Genomic DNA, 20,452 nt, shown 5'->3' on the forward strand with positions numbered 1-20,452 from the left:
GCAAAGCTACTTCTCTCCTCTCACTCTCCATTTTTTTCACCAAGTCTCCAGATCTGGGTCATTTTAAAATAACCCAGGAGTCGCAAAGGCTCGGTGACACGTTCGACAGCTGTGAGCGTCTAACAACCTCAAGCCTGCTTCTTTCAGCTGTTTGTGTTAGCAGATACTCTCTGAGCAAAACGACACGGCACGATGCTCTGCATGCTTCTTCTCTTCTCTGCATCAAGGAGACAGATACTCACTCAAAGGACATTTCAATGACTCACTTTACATGTTTAAATATCTGTCTTTCTGATTGGTCAAAACCTGCAACTCACTGTGGACATGCCATTGTTCGCTTAAGGTTCAATAAAGGTTACGATCTGTACTGGAAACCTGATTTTTATTATGTTCAAAGGTCGAGTAGCTTCAACTGCATCTGTGTGCGTCTAAATAACAGTCGCTTGCAGCTAAAGTGAAAATTTGCTGAGCACTGATTTTATTCACAAATCTCGAGGTTTGATGCTTTTTTTGAAATGATGTTTTAATATTGGCTTCAGACATTAAAAAATGGTCATCTCTGTCAAAGTCAATTCATTCTGTGAATATTGTGTAAAACAGTAACAATAAAACCATATTTATGTACTTGCATTACTTATGCTGTGTTATTACTCAACATTTAGAGTATGAAAGCAAAACTGACACTCTGTGTGTGTGTGTGTGTGTGTGTGTGTGTGTGTGTGTGTGTGTGTGTGTGTGTGTGTGTGTGTGTGTGTGTGTGTGTGTGTGTGTGTGTGTACTCCTTCAGTGTCTCAGATGGTGATTGAGGAGGTGAGTGTTCTGCAGACTCAGCTGGAGATCGAGAAGTCGTGTCGGGAGAATGCAGAGGCCCTGGCCACAAAGGTTGCACGCAAACACGCACACACACACACACACACACATACACTGCTCAATAATCAATGCTAAGATTAGAATTATCAGGGCTCAGCTGGCAGTATCAGGAGGAGTGAGTCAGGATGACTGTGCACAGAGACGATTTGACTACATTATCTGTGTGCATTAATGCCTCCACTGCAACAGCTGTGTGGTTACATTAATGATGTAGTAATATGTCTAAAATACTTAGAACAGGTACAGCGATGATGGTGAACAATTATACAGTTTAAAGGTACGGAACAGATTTTCATGTTGATAAAAGTACTAATAATGCCTTAAAGTGCTGTCACTTTCGATCATTTCTTCCACAAACTGTTTGTCTCTCGCCTCCTGTTGCCGATTTAGTTTCTGAATAAATGAACTGATCGTTTGTCCAGTGTGACGCCTGACATACATGATGCCTGCCCAGATTATTATTATTGACTAAAAATAAGTTCTAAAAGACAAAAAAACAACAACAAATCATCATCACAGAGCATTAGAAACATCTCAACTCATAAAATAAAAGCAACGTAACCTGTCAGACCAACTAATGTTGTAAATGAAAAGAAAATAATCCAGACCAGAGCAAAAATTATTATTAAAATCTATTAAAATCTAAATGCAGTAAACAGGAAATGTGTGCTTCAGGATTGATCCCGGTAGTTTGTGATCTATGATTTCTGTGGCTTTAATCTCACTGAGCTGCTCTTACTGTCGACCCCTGTAACCTCTGACCTGCAGCTGAACTGTGAGAACAGGAAGCTGAAGTACCCGAGTCTGACGTCACGGCCGTGTTTGGACGAGCTGCTCCCCAGCATCTCCGACTGCATCGCGCTGGAGGCCGACGCAGACGCAGCAGACACGGGAGACTGCAGCCCCGACGTCTTCACGCAGTACCATCAGCAGGTTAAAGGTACAGCTCACCAAATGAGGTTCACCTTCCACAAACAGCAGGAACGTGTTCTGGAACAACGTTTTTGTCACGGATTCATTTTTACTCATTCATTCTTGCTAATAATATATTTTTAAATCACTGCACTTGATGAGTTTTCCAATACACTCCATAATTCAGCTGCTAATCTGAATAAATGAATATACTTCCCTGTGTTTGCTCAGAGCTGAGGGAGACAGTGAACAGCTTGTTGGAGGAGAAGAAGAATTTTGTCTGTCAGATTCATGACCAGCAGCAAAGGATAGAAGAGCTGATTACACAGGTGAATACTGCACAGCACAAACATTACTGTTTGTGACATCATGGGTCACGTGATTAGTTTGTTTCTGGAAACATTTTTTCAGTCCAAACCTTTCTCTTATCATACAAGCTTAAACTGTGGGTCAGTGTCTCAATAGTCATGAAGATTTCATAAATAAAAATAGAAAGAGAAATAAAGTTTTTGTTTTTAAGACGTTTTCTGTGTGTTTGCTCTTCCACTGCGAGCAGTCAGAGAAAGATCAGACCGAGATGAAGCAGCTTCGTGAAACAGTCGAGCAGCAAAGCAAAACCATCAAGAGATTTAACAGAGGTGAGTCGAAATAAACTGCAGGCAAAGAGCAACTTAATGCAAAGCAGAGAGCTGGAGTAAAAGCACAAGTAACCTCATTCAGCATCACATTTATGCTGCTATGCTAATAACTCCAAACCCTTAGTGTAACATCAGTGCCTTTCTAAACATGCCCCCCCCTGTATCTGCAGTCTCCATGATGGCAGCTGAGGAGTACGAGGGAATGAAGGAGCAGCTCGACTTGGAGCAGAGCCTCCGAGTCAAAGCTGAAACTTATGCACACGAGGTAAAGAGTGAGTCACAGAAATGCGGCTGTACAGTCAAACACCTAAAGAAGCTTAAAATCTGCCTTTTCCTGTTTGTCTTGGCAGAGCAGAAATTTGAAATATGATTCATGGTGGAATCAAACACTGCTTCCAGTTTTCCAGCTGGCAAACACAATGACTAATCTTTCACTACGTTAATACATAAAAGCCATGCTTGCTGCTGCGGCTGCTGTCTCACCACAGCTGCAGAACTTAATCTTCATATTTTGCATAATCGGCATTTGAGAGTTTCTCCAATTCGTCGAGAGCACTTTGTGACTCCCACAGTTTTCTAAAGTCATTCATTCTGATAATCCAAGTTGAGCTTTGCTGCTGCTAGCTTCAGTGATAAACAGTGAACTGTGTTTCTGTGCTTGTAACTGATGTGTGTGTTAATATTGGTGAAATGTCCTGAATCTGGTTTTTACTGATCTGAAAAGTGAACAGTCTGTGGGATTAAAGCAGATTCTGTGCTGGTTTGTTTAGAGTAAAGATTCACAGACGGGCATTTCCTTCTCTCTTTCTAAAACTTCCTTTGTTCCCATTATCCTCATTATCGTCCTCGGTTTTCTGCAGATGCTGGTGAAGCAGAAGGAGGCCAACAGGCAAAGCATGCTGCTGCTGCAGAGTGCTGAGCCCAGCGTTCAGCTACTCAAAGCCCTTGAAGACGTTGCTGCTGTCACCAAAACCCTGGAGGAGGAGCGACTGCAGCATCAGCAGAAGGTAAAATATGAAGCCTCTTCTTCTGCAGCCTTAATTTCACTGCCAAGAAGGCGGAGTTTCTACTGCTGGAGCTGTGTGAATATATCCTGAAACAAGCAAATATGATCATCGTGCATGGTTAAGGATAATAGCAGAGGTGTGATTTTGTTGTGTTTACCTGTGAAATCATGTAGAGCAGTTAAATAATACTCTCAGTCAAAGCGGTGAGTGAGAGCTGTGCCTGTGCTGAAATATTTCCGCTGTGCTGAAAGAGTTTAAATATCTAAATTAAAATTTTATATTATTTTTCTTGTGTGTCTTGTTGTGGTTTCACTTCCGGGCTTTGCATTTTGTCTCTAGTTCCTTGTCTGATCTTCTCCACCCTCATTGGCTCCATCTGTTCTCAGTTCCTTCTGTAGTCCTGCCTCGGTGCTTCCTGGAGATTCTGCTTTTCTGGACATTTTGGAATTTTTGTTTTGATTTTTAAATGAGTTAAATCAGTTTAGCACTGAAGCTTGCTCTTTGCTAATACTCTTCTTTGGTTTGCATGTTGATCAGACAGTCCAATATATACCAATAAACAGAAAATATGCACATAGTCTGAAATGACACAGTCTACAGTACTACATATTTCTTGTAACATATTTCACACCGGTCCCATCATGACCTTGACTGAAGGAAAAATAAATACTGAAGGAGGACATGCAGAGGGTTGGTGTGACAGAGGAGGATGTTGGGATAGGGTGTGATGGAGGAAGCTGTGGCGACCCCTAAAGGGAGCAGCTGGAAGAAGAAGAAGGTTGTTAAAGGTTGAGTTTTACAGTTTTTTCTGAATGCTTAAACCCTAACTGTGATTCCTGTAGCACAATCTCTAAAACTATTCAGACTTATAGCAAAACCACTCACTGAGTTTGCAAAACTAAAAGCACAAAAACTGCTTTGCACTCAGTTTGCAATTTTGTAACACACACTTTGCAAAACTGTAGGCACAATTCACTGCACAACACTCAATTACCAAATTTCCAACACACTCCTAGCAAAAGTATACACATGTATGGCTATCATTAACACTAATTTGCCAACTGTCTGGCACACTGTCACATGTGAAAACTTTTTTAGATAATTAGTTCACTTTGCAATCAGCCTAAGCACTATAATACAGGTAAGCTGTGTGTGCGGAGTACAATGGAGGGAGCAGAAAGAGTGAGAAGTAGAGGAGGCCGAGGAAGAGGACGTGGAGGTGAAGAAGTAGGATGAAGAGGACGACAAGGACAAGGAGGAGCAAGAGGAAGATGAGGAGGAGCAAGAGGAAGATGAGGAGGGGGGAGAGGAAGATGAGGAGGGGGGAGAGGAAGGGTAGGAAGAGTAAGAAATAGAATTGCTGATGACATCAGAGCTACAATAGTGGACCATGTAATCAACCGTGGAATGACCCTGAGGGTAGCTGGCCAACAGGTCCAGCCTAACTCGAGCCGCTACACTGTAGCAAGTACCATAAGGACATCTTGAAATGAGAATCGGTTAGTACAGTCACTTCGCACAAAGATTTGTAGCACTGCCATATGCCAATGAGAAACACACCAATACCATTGATGTAAAAATACTGAAATTGTACTTTACAGAATTGCTAGATGACCAGATGCTGGGGGCAGAGGAAGCATGTTCACTGCAGACCAAGTAACCCATAGAGTCATTATGGTGATTGCAAATAATCCTATACTTGGAAATAAACACTTGTGTTTGTTTTGATGTGTTTGAATAAACACCAGTACTTGAAGTTTGGATCCCTCTATGCTTATGGATCTATGACAGAAGTATGAGCTCAAACTGACATAGCCTACCTTGTGCACAGAGAAAGCAAAGGCCAGATGTGTTTTGTATTCATACCATCAGTGTGCAGTTGGCGCATTGTGTGCTTAGTAGATGATGGCTTGTGTGTACTGTTTGATACGGAAACACCATTTTTATGAAGGTATGAAGAGTTAATCTAGCTGTGTTTGCTTTTGCAAGAGAACTACAATGTTTTGATTATTGGGTGACAGGTTTTCTTATTTGTGTGAAGAGTTTTGCAAAATTAGCCAATAGTTACAAAAAATGTGCTTAAGCAATCAGAAAAAACTGTAAAACCCTCAGTAATCCAAAGCAAGAGTACATGTAGTATAATAACTCAGGTAATTAGACTTTTAGTTTTGCTTCAACAGTTGGTGACATTCTGCAGGTATCATAGTGTTATGGTTCAAAATATTGGGGATGGAGACGAGAAAAAACCACAATAACAACACTGGTCCGGCCGGGTTAAGTCAAACGATGATTTTAATGAACACACGCGTGGGAGATGGACACCGTATGCAGACAGCCTCAGATCTCAAAATGGTGGAGCATTGCTCAAACTCTTATAGCCTCTGGTTCTCCCACCTTATCATAAAAGCCTAAACATTCACATGCTTTCTCTCACACAGCGCCTAAGCTACGACCTTGACTCCCTGTTTATCTGCTCCTGCTGAGATGGGGCAGAAAACTCCAGTATATTCTGTTCTCTTCTAATCAGACAAATAAGGCGATGACTCTCTGCAAACAGTATTTCTTATAACATCATAAAACAATATCATTCATCCACAATAAATCAGCAGTCTAATGTAATGCAAATCAGTTTAACGAATGCAATAGTTATCAGCTTCTTCTAATTCAGGAGAATACTGCAAACTAAAACTACATAATAATTCACAATCTTTAATTAGGGGTATAACATGGCATAAAATAATATTATAATCTAACAATAGGTGAAGCTGGTCCTTTACTTTTTAGTTATTCCTTGATGAGATGCGGTGGTCATGTGATTTAATGGGTCTGATGGCCTTTCATCCAGTGCTGCATGCTTGGAAAGCCTTCAGTCTGGTAATGGTGCTTCTGTGTAGCTTGTTCTGAATCATGTGCTACGCCTGTGTGTAGGTGCAGAACCTGGAGGAACAGCTGGAGCAGAACCGTGTGAAGACACAGCTAGAGGCTCTGCAGAGGCAGCTGGAGCTGCTGGAGGTGGACAAGAAGGAGGCGGAGGGACGACTGGAGCAGGCACTGAAGAAGAACGAGGAGCTGGAGGAAAAAGGTGGGTGGAGGTGGAGACGCACACACATTAAGAGTGTCCCATAGAGAATATATACAGGAGGTGCACTTCACCAAGTCCTCAGGTGAGCATTAAAATAGAATTTTAACATTAAAAGGAGACAGGAGACACACAGCATAGCAACAGAAAAAAACTATCTGTGATTGGCTGGCAAGAGTCTGCCTAAACAAACTGAGTGTAACACAGTGAAGTAGATTGTTGCTTTTGTAGGAAGACGTGATGAAGCTAAAGATAGAACAAACACTTCCTCTCAGACCTGTGGGCGCGTCTCTTCTTTCAAAGGACAGAATAATATTTCAGCTGCATGAAAACTGGAGTCCTGTTAAAACTGGGATCAGTGAAGCCTCATGCTGCTACATGTTATTTATGCACCAATACTTTTCCAGCCAATGTGGCATGTGTCAATTGACCCAGTTTTAGTGCTCAGATCAAGCTGCACCAGAATCAGACCGCTTCAACCTTCTGTTTTCCATTTTTGTTCCTAATAAAATGGACGTGCTGATGAATATGCAGAGGATTAGCAGGGGTGGACTCAATAACTCTGCACACCCACAGATTCCTCATTTTGTCAGCTGACATTATGTGTTGATTAAAACTTTAATATCATTGTGAGCCTAGTATAGAACACTGGAGGTGAAGGGAGGCTGTATTTACTGAATTGTGCCCACTGTGATCTTCTGGAATGAAAGTTTTCCACATTATAGATGAAAAAATTAGTTAAAATAGGAAAAGGGAATAACATACAGCAGCAGGCAGGCTGAATGGTAATCTGAGGCACCGATCAGGTCCCACACTCTGACATACAGAGAAAGACCCCACAGCTTTTAAACACAGAAGCAGGTGCCATGAGATGAGGTTCAGATAATTCTTGTATTCAAGTAAAATGTCACAAACTCACTGAAGCTGAATATGAGAGACAATAATACAAATATTAACTGTTTAAGTCTGGTTTAACTCATGTTTTTGTCTGACCTGCTCCCTGACTGGCTTTTATATTCATCCTCCATCTTTCCTTTGGACCGGGCAGCTTGTCTGTGTCTGTGTAGAGAAGCAGGTGGATGCTGCTAAAAGAGACGGACAGTCTGTGGGTGAGAGTCCTGCCTGCTGAGAGGATCCTGGGAGTTAATCAGCTCATTCCTGCTCTTTATGATATCACTGTTCAAGCTCACAGCAGGTCAACACGGCTGTGAGTCCACCGAGGGTTAGGTTAACTGCTCGGTCCCTAATGCAGTTAGCAAAGTAATCAATAATTTCTATGTTAGCTTTGAGTCTCTTTCAAGCACTTTTTCCTGAATCTTCTACAGACGAGGAGCAAGTAAACGAACTGCAGCAGACTGATTAATGAGAAATAATCTACATTTATAATTCACATTAAGCAAAACTAAGTAAAAATAAAATATCCATGGTACAGTCAATGTTTTACGGTTTTTAGTGATTTTCTATTGTAGTATAATGTGAGGAGGAAACAGCTGACCCGACGGCTGATTAAATAAGAGGGTTACAGGTCTCGGTGCTTCGTGGCTCCTGTGTTTATTCCTCTGCTGATGCAGAAAGAAACAGGATGACTCCAGCCTCACAACACTGTCTGATACTCGTAAATGGGTCACATGATGTCAGGGCTAAAACCAGCAACCAATGACAACGGTTAAAAACATGACCAGATCCTGCTCTCTGAGTTTAGGAAGGAGCTTCAATGAAAGAAAATCATCATTCGAGCAGCTGAGAGGATTTTTAACCGCTCACGTTTTCTTCTCTCCAGTTCACGAGCTCCAGGAGGCCCAGAAAAAAATCGCCATGACAACCAGCACAGACCCTCCTCCTCCTGCACCTGGGGTCGCGCCGCCTCCCGCCCCTCCTCCACAGCCACCGCCACCCCCTCCTCCTCCCCCTCCCCCTCCACCTCCGCCTCCGCCCTCCAGATGTAACCCCCTCAGGTGAGAGACCAGCGTTTGTCTCGGCCAATCAGAAAGTCTGGCTGCCAGTGAGGGCAAACACATGAATAAATAAATAAATATTAAGAGAAGGACTTAAAATCACGTATTTATTTTCCCGTATCTGATACTGAGAGTAACAACAATCTGATAAAAAGCTGATATGGATTTTCTTTCATATGTGAGATAAACATGTCGCTGAAGCTGTAATAGGAAGTAAATTTGACTATTTGCACATAAGTCTGACCTCGTGATTTTTCTTTTGTTTCTTGGTTTTTCATTTTGAATCATTTTGCCTGTTTCTCAGCTCTCTGATAGCCATCATGAGGAAATCTTCCAAAGGTTCCAAAGCCTCCGTGAAGGCTGAGCAGCCTCCTGGTGGGTTTCACCACACTGTTTTATATTCATGTATTGATAGACAGAATGTTATTGTTATTATTTATCATGATTGTTATGGTCAGCAGCGTGTTCTCAGCCAAAGCCAGCCTCAGAAATAAATGATAACGCTACGTTAATCCAGTAGGTGTAATTTGGGTTTGTCTCCCTCTGGCTGTCCAGCTGCTGCTGAAGGTGTGGATGACGTGAAAGTGAAGGCAGTGAACGAGATGATGGAGCGGATCAAACATGGCGTCGTCCTGCGGCCCGTCAAGAGTCAGGACACCAAGGTGAGACGGAGCACTGCACGCTGAGAGGCGTAACCCTAACCCTTTTTTTTCACAGCTAAATTTGAAAAACAAGGACACGACTGGAGTTACGAGTGCAGATGTGAACTCCAGTTTAAACCAGTAAATGTGCTGAGCTGCATTTCCAGCATGACGAGGCACAGACATGCGTCACCTGTCAGGAATAACAGGCGTTTGTGTGTCTTTGCGGTCGACCTGCCTCCGTTTCTGTCACTTGTTTTCTTCTCTTTGTTGTTGTTTTGTGTCCTTTGTGTGTCTCTTCTTTAGTCTTATATGAAGCCAACGACGAAGCTTGGGTCATTGTTGTTGGGGCTTTTGTCTCTGTGGGTATTTTTAGAAACACTGACACCCCTCCATTGATTCCCAAATATATAAATGGATGTAGAAACACCTGAGCTTGATCTATCAGCTGGTAAAGGCTGTGAGGTGAAGTCTCTGACAGGAACCACATATAATCTGATCGTTCATTTTTTTTATCATTTCCTGCTCACTTTAATATGTAAAGAAAAAAGATCACAGTATTTACTATAGTGTATTTTAATGCTCTAGAATGTGAGTGAAGCATACACTCTATAAGAAGACGCATTTGCTCATCACCATTTTAAACTAATTGTCAAACGGGTTCTTTTGTTGTCAGCTTCCATTGATTTGTTTTACCTTCAACAAGAGTAAGAGATTAAATGTCACAAATATGAGCTGTAAAAAATCAATCTGTACTTCCTGATTCATCCTTCCTGTTTTATCTCAGCTCGTTGTTCATGTGAAAATGAATCCGGGTGTCTGTTAATACTTTCAGGGCTGTTTTTTCTCGTGCAGTCTGAAAGCACTCTGCCTGATTACTGTCCTCTCTTTCCTCTCCATGTTTCTTCTTCTTTGTGCTGCTGCAGAGGATAGCAGTAAAAGTGAGTCAAGTCACAGTTGCTCTCTGGGCTTTCCGGAGAGACTAACACACACACACACACACACACACACACACACACACACACACACTGCAGGTCCTCTTCCAGTCACTAAAACATGTCACTTTAACGTCCATTGTTAAGCACTTCATGGCCCGGACACCATGTGCCTGCTCAGTTACTAGAAGCTTCTTCCCCTTTTCCATGATTCTCTGCTAGTGAGGCTGCACAGATCTGTCGGTGGAACATGAAGGTCATGAAGGTCAAGTGTGATGTTTCTGTTTTTGCTCCAGCAGCCTCCAACCTGTGAGGAGAAACAGCAGGAGAGCGCCATGGAGGAACTGAAAGGCATCCTGGTAAAACGGGCTTATGTTGGCTTTACTGCAGCGTGTTAAATGTTGTTAAATGTGAAAAGAGAATATTCAGACAAACTGCATGGATCTTCCTGTGTACACTGGAGATGTCAAGAGGAGAAATAAGTGCATTGCCCCCTGGTGGGCGGTGCGCATCGTAAGCTCTGACCCCACGAATACGCCAGGCTTAAGATGGTGCTTGTTTCCATCAGACCTGCTGCAGGGTGTTTGAGGATTGATCTGGACGTGGTTTTCTGCGAACAGTGCCGGGTTTCTGTTTCGCTGAACCAAGTTGCTCAGAGCAGACAAAGAGCAGAGGAGGCCAGACACGGAAGCAACGCAAAACATCAGGTTAACTGTGAAAATACGAGAAACTGCATGAAGGATAATTCAAAACTCCCCCAGAGACAGACCTCGTGTCATTCAATACATTCAGCCCTCCCACTCGAGTGGGAGGGACACTAAACAGCCCACCAAGGAGGTTGTAGCTCTGAGCAGTTGTGTGATCCACTCTGACTCAATGTCTCAGCCTCGTGTTTCCAGCACACCCTCACGACACGTTTGGGTGCGTCGAGACTGGAGCATCTTCCCCCACCACCTGATCGTGCCAGGTGCACTTATGAACACTCTGGTGCTCAAACAAAGTTTTTGTTAAAGGCAACCTGTGACTAGCACAGAGGTCTCAGGTTCAGCTGACTGACACTGTAACAATGTCTAAATGTAGTATTTATGTTTTCTGGACCTGACAGTTAGGATTGTGCAGTAGGATCAGTTGTAGCATCGCTGGTTGGAAACAATTTGTTTTCAGATTAAAAAACTATACTTCCTGCAGTAATGTGTGTACTCCTCCAGGAGACGGTGAAGAGGAGCCCCAGCCGAGGCTCGCAGGAGTCGGGACCGTCACCTCCCGGAAAGAAGGACAGCGAGCTGGAGGTCATCCTGAGACGCCGACGCAACAAGGCGGGCGAGGCCGGCTCAGGAGGTAGCAACCTGTCACCAAGCAGCTCATCAGTGTTGCGTCAGCAGCTATTTTCATTAATTATATACAATAAAACATTTAGTCTTTAGAAATATTGAAAATCATTATCAAAAGTGCCAACAAGGACCTCAAAGAGCCGCCATAGTGTTGGTCAGGATACTGTCACTAAAAGTTCTACTATTGTTGTTTTTTACTGAAGTAAAAGTATTTAAGTATAATCAGGATAATATGAATATAAGATCTTAATAAAAGCTTAATGAACAAAAGTCGTTCCAAACTGCTGTGTCAGTTTGTGTCCAGCAGAGGGCGCACTGCGCACACAGGACAAACACTTCTGCTCTGCTTTCCTCGCATTGATTGACCCGTTTGGCAAAAAGAGCCACAACCTTCTGATTTTAAGTGTGCAGAGTATTTGAGCTGGATAAATATTCATCTACAAAACTTCTAATTTCTAAAAAAAAAAAACAATGACACAAAGAAGAGCGAGCAGTAAGCAGTAGGATGTAGTTTGAGTAGGAGAAAAAGTTCAAGGAAGATAAAAACAGTGTTAAAAAGCAAATAAAAATAAAATAAAGATGAATAGAAATTCAATACATGCAGTCAGAGAATATAAAGCCACAGATGAAACTAACATCTACCCTCTATTATCAGACATCTGACATTCTTTCTTCTAAATAAAAGTTCTGTACCATTTTTTTAAGACAGACTCATGTAAAAACCTGCTTTTTGGTTTTTGTCTGTCTCTTTGATAACCAGATGAGGGCCGTATGAGCCACGTCTCATCTTCTGACAGCCTGAATGGAAGGCGAACCAGCAGCGACTCCGGCAAAGATCCAGAAGGGCCCGGTGGGCTGAGTGCCCCGTCTGACCCAGCAGGGCCCAGGCTTAGCCCAGAGAGACGGGGGTCGGGCTCGGGGCCGGTCGTAGCCCGGAGGAAGAGCTCGGACACGGGCAAGGAGAGGAGGTCCTGCAGCTCTCTATCTGAGAAAGAAACAGCCGAGTCTCCAGTCAGCAACGGCTGCATAAACAGGTGGAGCGACACTCATCACAAGCATGCCCTCCATCCCGTCCTAATACTTTCTGACCCGGGTGGAGACGCCATCAGTATCCCTGGAAGTTCATGTATCTAATCTAAAAACCTTTGCATGTGTAAAACAAACACAGAAAAGAATATTTGAAGTCATGCAGTCAAGAAGGAGGCTATGTAGTTAGCTGCAGTTTTAGAGTCCAGGTTCCAGCACAAGGTTGATGCTGACCTGGTCTCCACAGATTACAGTGATCACTGCGTCTCGGCTGTTCTCGGTCTCTTACATGTTGCTTGCTGTCTCTGCTCCACAGTGTCAAGGAGGATCAAATCAAGTCAAACGGAGTCGACCATGCAGTGCCCGGTGATGATGCAGACGCCGCCCTCTGCGACAGCTCAATCAACGGCAGCGCAGACGCAGAGTGCTAGGATGGACTCTGAGTATCTTCGGTTTGTGCGTTTATTGACAAAAGAGTGATGAGATCAGATGATTTGCAGAGTGTTTGCCTTTTGTTTACTGTGTCAGATCAAAAATGGAAACGTTGACTTTGTTGTACTTTTGTATTTATGTTTTTTTTGGATTTACACTAACCGACTAACAACTCGCTCGGATGAAGATGCACAGGTAACAGAGCAGTAAGAGCTAATGCACTGGTGACTTTATGAAAAAAGCAGGGCTCAGATAAGGGGAGGTGATCAGCCATTGTAGAAACTCCAGCTGCACAAAGACCGACTGTATCTGCTGCTCCATACGTACCACATGAGGCTAACGTGCTCACATTCAATAAAACTGACACTCGGATTTTTGTAGCTACTTCTAAAAACACCAAAAAGTCTCAAAGGAGCCAAAAGAACAGCGTTAGTGCACTGTTGGCTTTTCTACAACGGCTTTTATCGGCCGCTCGCTTCTCTGATGATTTTTGACAATAAACCTGTGGATCCAGGAGGAAGGATGGGCTGCACTGTACAAGGGAAGCTGCACTATTTTTGCACAGATACTCAGTTTTCTTCAGACACTTTGACTTGTATAAAGACTGCAAAGCTTTAGGTTGATTTAGTTCTATTTGATGCACAAAGATTCTGCTCAGCGTCACTTTGTGTCATCAGCAGGAATGCGCTGTACTGTTATAGAGCCCAATTCTCTGGCTTCTCCTGCCTTGCCTCCACGTCCTGTAATTTTTCTCCTGGTTAAGTTAGACCTGTGCTGCAGCTGGCATCCTCGGCGGCGCGAGCATAACTGGTTTTTCTCTGTTTATAACCTGCAGTTGCAAATAGTGGAGAAACGCTCTTCTTCTGCTGCTTTCAAACAAACGAAACACTTTGTCATGGGTTGCTTTTGAGATGTGCACCACAGATTCTGCTGTGTTCTCCGGCAAACCAAGCAATACCAAATGTACCAACAGACAGATGATTGCAGTTTTAAAAGCGTGTTTTTTGGTAATGTGGGGATGTTAAAATCGAAGCTTCTTTTCAGACATGTTGTAGTCAATGATGAAAGCATTGGATGTTTCAGAAAGTTCCAGATGAAGTAAATGAACAGTTTAGTTTTGTTGTGCTGCTTTCAGCTTCCTGCAGCTGCCTGCAGCTCCACCTGTCCAGGCGTTTACCTGAGTATGAGCTCGGGCTGATGAAAACACCGGGTTGTCATTTTTATAGACAGGGTTTAAAAAAAACAAACGCTTCCTGCCTTCTCACACCTTTCAGTCCAGGTGTGTCGTCATAAGTCATGCAAGGTGAGAAGGGGGGAAACACAGAAGTGACATGTGACTGATATTTCAGGTTTAGAGGAACACGACACAAGCTTTTTAAAGATACATGTCACAGAAATGTTCTCAGGGTCCATGGGTCAGACCTTCATCAAACCTACTTTAGGGGCCTCAGTGAGAAAACGATGAGGAAAAATGAGCTAAGAATAGAAGTGCTTTGGAGGAATTAGGGTGCTTGTGTACTTTTTCTACCTCTCCATACACCTGCATCTAAACCTCAACATCCTGAGTTATAGTCTGTGGCGTGAAAACTCATGAGATCGTGTCATAGTCCACCAGAGACGAGATGTCTTCCTCCACTGAATCAGCACTGAGTCCAGAGACCTGTGTGCACGTGTCCTGAAACACCGCCCTCGTTCCTCACCAGAACAGTTGACTTTTATTTTGTAGGGCTTGCTGTCTTTACATCGCTTTCCTGGCACGTGCCCGCAACATTAAAACATTTTTTCACGAGTATGCAAAGACGCAAGGCACATTTATGTGACGCTTTCACTGCTTGTCATCTTTTCTTAAAACACAGAATCACATTTAAAAAGTGCATTTTGTTCCGTCCATTCGGTGTGTTTTACTCTAGTGCAAAAGGACCACACACTCGACATCAGAAGCTGCCTCAGGCCTGAATATTATGCATATTGAGGCCTTGCACAGGCCTCCGGATGGCAGGGGAGTCCCCCTGCAGATGGTGCAGGTTTTGGGTCCTCGCATCGATTGCTTAGTTGGTAACCAAGTGGCTTCTTAACCGAGGGATATACCATATTTGACAGAGATGGGGTGACTAGATATTGTGTGTGTTTGAGATATAAATGGAGTGTTGGTTTTTTTTAAACATCACTTTAAATAAATTGGAATTCAAATAAAACGAGAGATTTCTGTCTTTATTTCAACAATGAATTTGGAAACTTGCATTGGTTACATCATTGAAAGATATAATGAATGTGTGTCGAGTCAAAGATCACATGTGTGGTAATATGAACATATAGCATTACTTTGAGTGACAGCGTTACTGCCACTGAATCTTAAAGTCATAGACCAACATCTGATATATGTCAGAAAAGATGATGTAAAGTTCAAAGGGCATAAAAATCTCCCCCTGCACAATCAGTGGATTTATTTTTGTACTCAAACCTATCACGCTGTTGATGTTCACGTAGGCCTATGTGCAAAGAACTGCTGTATTTTCTTTAGAAAATGAGAGATAGTAAAGCATTTTTTCCTGCATGAATTTACAAAAGGAAGGAAAAAATTGAAGAAAATAAAAGCAAAATATTTCACAATGATTTACCTAAAAGCAGATCGTGCCACTTCTTTCCAGTTCTTCCACAAATAGTCACAAAAAAAACTTTGATGTATAGATTAACCCACTTTAAACTGTATGATAAAACTCTATCAGCTGTAGCACATTAAATGCACATAGGCTGCAAACCAGACTGTTTCTAATTTGACTGATTAAACATGCAGTGTGTTGTGCATGGATTGTGTCATGTTATGCATTCCACATTATTAATAATGATAGAAACAATACAATGAAGCTGAAGTACTTTTTGTTTTCTGGGATTTAAACTGAAGATCACTGACTGAGCTCTGAACTGTTTCATATTTTACTGTCATACAGAAACGAGGATCTGACAGTTTGTAAATGATGGATGATGCTCATTCTAAATTTCTTAAATAGCCCAATTCCCCAAAGCTCAACGAAACCTGTTTAAATTCATTCATAAGGTTTATGCAGCTGAAATTTCTTCAAGGTGAAGTCTGGCTTTATGTTTTTCTTGTGTTGGTTTTAGTTGTTAGAAAATGCATATCAATTCAAATAAATGATGTCACAGTTTGAGATTTCTTATATATTCTTTTAAATGGATAACTTTAACTTTTCTGTTTCTAATTTGACTGATTAATCATTCTTATGAGCAATATCCTGCAATAATAAGGCCTTTTCATTTGGTATTTAGAACGATTTAAATATTTTATTCCTTGCATCAAAAAATACAGATAAGATGGATTTACACATACTTCTTTTCTACTGTTGTTTTCTGAATGTATTTATGTTACAGGACGGTTACAGGACCTTTTATAAAGTTAACCGTCTGAGCAAAGTAAACAAGTGTCGGTCCCCTCCGAACCACCAGATGGCGCGCAGGCTCCCTTAAACCCACCTACAGTCGGCGGCCACTGTTGTTACGTAGGAATCCAAGATGGCGTCGCAGTATTTCCAAGAGATGCAGGAGAGCTTTAAAAATAACAACAAAAGCCGCGAATTCGCCGCTCATACGGCTAAAGTTCACTCGGTGGCGTGGAGCTGTGATGGCAGGAGGCTGGCCTCCGGGTCCTTTGATAAAACAGCGAGCGTCTTCGTGCTGGAAAAGGACCGTTTGGTGAGTCACATAGCGGCATGTTGCTAGTATGCTAGCGTTAGCCTGGTTAGCTCGCTACCGTGAATGAATGAATGAATGTTGGACGTTAGAGAGCCGACTGTCACAAAAAACACGGCCCCCTGGATAATCCCCATCACTCAATAACTGCCACTAACTGAACAGCCTTGTAGTTATTTAGGAATTTACGTCATTAAGCAGAAACCTATAAGCTCCGTCTGCAGCCCAGCTTTCTACTTAATTTTTTATTCATTTTAATTACGTATATGTTTACTGATTAGTATTTTTATCACTGAAATGCCCAAATTGATAAACTTTCATATTTATGTAAAGAGACATGATCAAATCAGAAAGTTAAAGTCACAGCCCTCAAGTTTAAATTATAACTTGAGGGATGCTAATTTTTTTTCCCTTTCCACAAAGTGTGGTATGCAAGATAATCTGAGTCATATTTCTAAGAGAAAACTTTACAGGTGATCGTCTTGCTGGGCTGCTTGTGGATGTGCTCTGTAAAGTGGCACACGATGGATGCCTGATACATGTGATGTTTGTCTGCAGGTGAAAGAGAACAACTACAGAGGTCACAGTGACAGCGTGGATCAGCTCTGCTGGCATCCCACCAACCCGGATCTGTTTGTCACGGCGTCCGGAGACAAAACCATCCGCATCTGGGATGTACGCACCACCAAATGCATCGCCACCGTCAACACGAAGGGTAGGCTCTTGGTTTTTGTGGCGAACAGAGTCAGCAGCTAGTACTGTCCTCAGGTTGCTGCTGTTTGCCTGCATTTTCTCTTTGGGAGTTATTGTAGCTGATAGAAGCTGACTGATTCAGGTAACTGACTGGGATCCTTTATGACCCCATCTGTATATTTATGTCAGTTTGTTAACATTGTAGAGTCTGATTTGATTGTAATTGGGCATTTACTATTGACAGTTGAAGATTTTAGATTAAGATTAAAAGTAATCCTAAGTATTTTTGAGTGCTTATGCTCAAAGGCTTTGAAAGATTCCACTTCTTTAAACCGGATGTTCGTTCAGCATGAAACAAAATCATGAAAATAGCAAACAGTCCGAGTATGATGACATCATCCAAATTTGTTAATCAGAACGTTACAGAGTCACCTGTTCATGGTGAATTCATGAGTCCGTACCTGCTGATTCATTTTTTCCAGGTGGTTTCTCCCGGGAAGCTTCTGTAATTTGAACATCCTTCAAATCTCATTAAAAATAATTGTCATACAGACTTCTGTAAGGCTTGTTTGTCTGATGTTATCCTCTAAACACACAGCTTGCATTAATGCTGAATGAGCTACCTGCGCTCTTAGCTGCAGCGCTGCTTACTGTGACTAGATGGTGAAGAGACTCTTGAAAAGACACTGACATAAACCATTGTGAGTTATAGACTTCAGTAAAGCGCCAAAGATGTTTAGTGAGTCGAGCTTCCCAGATTATGAAGTCATAAGTAAAGCATAGTAAAATACAATTATTCCTTCATTCATGGTTACATTAGACAGCGAGTTGTAACCAGTTCTTTGAACAAACAACGTCTCTGTGCAGCTGGTCAGCCCCCAAAAATTTAAATGAATACAAAAAACCTTCTGGTTATTCAAAGATACAATAGTCTCACCGTCTGAGGAAAGTCTGCTGGGATGATAGCGGGCACTTTTGTATCGGTCATTCAAAATGCCCACCCGTACAGGAGTCATGACCCTTCTTTAAACCTCGCTCATCACTGTGTCATCAAAACTGAATCTTTGTCTAAAGGTGAAAACATCAACATCTGCTGGAGCCCGGATGGTCAAACCATTGCCGTGGGGAACAAAGATGACGTGGTGACTTTCATCGATGCCAAGACGCACCGCTCCAAGGCAGAAGAGCAGTTCAAGTTTGAGGTGAATGAGATCTCGTGGAACAACGACAACGACATGTTCTTCCTCACCAACGGAAACGGCTGCATCAATATTCTGAGGTACGGAGCAGATTTCTGCTCACGTTCATTCCTGACATGCATGTTCATGAAAAGCTGAGCGTCATGTTCTCCGTCGCTTCTCACACACCAACACAGGCTAGCTGCTGAGTGAAAGTGTACAACTAAAGGTTGGGGAGTTTGATTTTTCTTTTTTCAAATCAAGGTGAGAAAATGTCAACAAGCTGATCCCAGAGCTGGCTGGAATGGTCGCCACTTCATTGTGATTTGGCTTTAAAATGTGTTTTTGCATTATTAGAAAACAGAGGAACTTTTCTATCTGCTCCTAATTCTGTCTTTGAAATGAACACGCAAACACTGCAGGTCAACAATAACTAAAGGTCTGAAGGTATTTTACACTGACTCACGTTTTTCCTGACCTGTGCACGAGCCACGTGGACTCCTCTGAAACACCTGGGTTTTTTCGCAGTTATCCAGAGTTGAAGCCCATCCAGTCTATCAATGCCCACCCGTCCAACTGCATCTGCATCAAGTTTGACCCCACAGGGAAGTACTTTGCCACAGGAAGTGCTGATGCGTTGGTCAGCCTGTGGGACGTGGAGGAGCTGGTGTGTGTCCGCTGCTTCTCCAGGTCAGAGACGGTTTATTTTCAGAGTTTTAGGTTTCATGAGATAATTACAGTAATGGTCTTTTAAAAAAATAAATAAAAACACATCATGGATCACATCTTTATCGTGGAATAGAAATGTGCCGTTATGACTCTAAGGTTATTCTGGATCTCAGAGAGTTTCTTTCTTTTATCGCTCTGATGGTGCAGACTGGACTGGCCAGTGAGGACTCTGAGCTTCAGCCACGATGGCAAGATGCTAGCCTCGGCCTCCGAGGATCACTTCATAGACATCGCTGAGGTGGAAACGGGTCAGTGAGACAGTTTGGAGCTGTAAATTTGAAATATATATATTTTTTTACTAAGCATTAAACACATTCTCCGTCTTCTCCTCGTGTTGTAGGAGAGAAGCTTTGGGAAGTTCAGTGTGACTCTCCAACCTTCACAGTCGCCTGGCACCCAAAGAGGCCCCTGCTGGCCTACGCCTGCGATGACAAGGAGGGCAAGTACGACAACAACCGGGAGGCGGGCACCGTCAAACTGTTTGGCCTCCCCAACGACTCCTGAGGTCATTTCTGCGTTCAGACTTGTTTAGCTTGAACTCTGTGAGCGAAACCTGCCAAGGATGGAAGTAGAGAGTCTTCTCGAGCACCGAGCGCGATCCTAAAGCAGCAGTAGCCTTTTCCCACCAGCAGATGGTGCTGCTTTCCTAGCGCTTCCTTTACAAACTTAACTCCATTCCTCATTTGTGTACATGAATAAAAATGTGCTGTAAGATACTGTTTGTATGTAAAATAAAGTGTTTTGATATTAAAGCTGCTCTCTGTCTATAAGTCTTTTGTTTTGAGCTCTGATAGCTGAACTTGTGATTATAGTTCAAATATGAAAATGATGAAAGCCTCGGAGGTGTGCGTTAGTTTATTAAGCTTCATTATTTTTATTTGACTTTAGACACTGGATGTTGACTCATCATATCCTTCCTGCAGCCTGTAGGTATACACCAGGTAGGTGTACCAGATAAGAGGAGATGCACCTGTACCCTGTATAAGTACACAGACACACTCAAGCCAAGAAAATCAATTCGCTTTTGCCTTCAAGTCAAAGACTGATTCACTGCTTTTATTACATGTCCACTGTTCCTAAATAGTTCATTTTTATTTCTACATTATAAGACCTTTTATTTTTTAATCAGGCCATCGTTATAAGGTATAACACTGCCGAGTGTAAAACAGACATCAGCTGACAGCAGAAGTGTCTTCCTGTCTTTTCCTCCTGTGACTGCTTTATCTTCCTCCACCCTGACATACGTTCACAGTGTGAGCAAAAATTTAAGGCCCTCAGCCCAGGCTGGTGGCAGCTGGTCACTCCCGGTCCCCAGAGCCTG

The 20,452-nt window shown here is 42.5% G+C and overlaps 2 protein-coding genes across 9 annotated transcripts in view; both read left to right on the forward strand.

Annotated features, from left to right (window-relative positions):
• The window catches only part of shtn3 (shootin 3), a 35,782-nt gene extending 20,758 nt beyond the window's left edge, over positions 1 to 15,024 (forward strand). For 3 of the 8 annotated variants that reach the window (XM_085471484.1, XM_085471492.1, XM_085471497.1), the window contains 15 exons: positions 788 to 882; positions 1,639 to 1,810; positions 2,014 to 2,111; positions 2,339 to 2,420; positions 2,591 to 2,685; positions 3,281 to 3,427; positions 6,356 to 6,509; positions 8,287 to 8,461; positions 8,766 to 8,836; positions 9,017 to 9,123; positions 10,029 to 10,043; positions 10,334 to 10,396; positions 11,246 to 11,375; positions 12,129 to 12,402; positions 12,711 to 15,024. In XM_085471484.1, the coding sequence (XP_085327610.1) occupies positions 788 to 882; positions 1,639 to 1,810; positions 2,014 to 2,111; positions 2,339 to 2,420; positions 2,591 to 2,685; positions 3,281 to 3,427; positions 6,356 to 6,509; positions 8,287 to 8,461; positions 8,766 to 8,836; positions 9,017 to 9,123; positions 10,029 to 10,043; positions 10,334 to 10,396; positions 11,246 to 11,375; positions 12,129 to 12,402; positions 12,711 to 12,825 (1,793 nt within the window). In that variant the 3' untranslated portion in view covers positions 12,826 to 15,024. The remainder of the gene's footprint in view (positions 1 to 787; positions 883 to 1,638; positions 1,811 to 2,013; positions 2,112 to 2,338; positions 2,421 to 2,590; positions 2,686 to 3,280; positions 3,428 to 6,355; positions 6,510 to 8,286; positions 8,462 to 8,765; positions 8,837 to 9,016; positions 9,124 to 10,028; positions 10,044 to 10,333; positions 10,397 to 11,245; positions 11,376 to 12,128; positions 12,403 to 12,710) is intronic. The other 5 variants (XM_085471491.1, XM_085471494.1, XM_085471493.1 and 2 more) reach the window with 4 other exon arrangements.
• A 1,267-nt stretch (positions 15,025 to 16,291) lies between these two features.
• Positions 16,292 to 19,888, forward strand: thoc3 (THO complex 3). Its single transcript, XM_085471498.1, has 6 exons — positions 16,292 to 16,534; positions 17,090 to 17,246; positions 18,299 to 18,503; positions 18,931 to 19,092; positions 19,279 to 19,379; positions 19,472 to 19,888. Exons 1-6 carry the CDS (start codon positions 16,355 to 16,357, stop codon positions 19,633 to 19,635), a joined length of 969 nt encoding a protein of 322 aa, XP_085327624.1. The 5' UTR covers positions 16,292 to 16,354; the 3' UTR covers positions 19,636 to 19,888.
• The last annotated feature ends 564 nt before the right edge of the window (positions 19,889 to 20,452 follow it).

This window comes from Copadichromis virginalis, linkage group LG2 (assembly GCF_057382275.1).
Source record: "Copadichromis virginalis isolate Kocher_CV1m ecotype Utaka linkage group LG2, C_Virginalis_male_GT1.1, whole genome shotgun sequence".
Classification (NCBI taxonomy): domain Eukaryota; kingdom Metazoa; phylum Chordata; class Actinopteri; order Cichliformes; family Cichlidae; genus Copadichromis; species Copadichromis virginalis.

Bases quoted from the DNA above. Each gene is read 5' to 3' on its own strand.
- thoc3 (XM_085471498.1), top strand. From the start codon at position 16,355: ATGGCGTCGCAGTATTTCCAAGAGATGCAGGAGAGCTTTAAAAATAAC. The intron at 17,247-18,298 runs GTAGGCTCTTGG...CTTTGTCTAAAG, and splicing joins CGCCACCGTCAACACGAAGG to GTGAAAACATCAACATCTGC. The intron at 19,380-19,471 runs GTCAGTGAGACA...CTCGTGTTGTAG, and splicing joins CATCGCTGAGGTGGAAACGG to GAGAGAAGCTTTGGGAAGTT.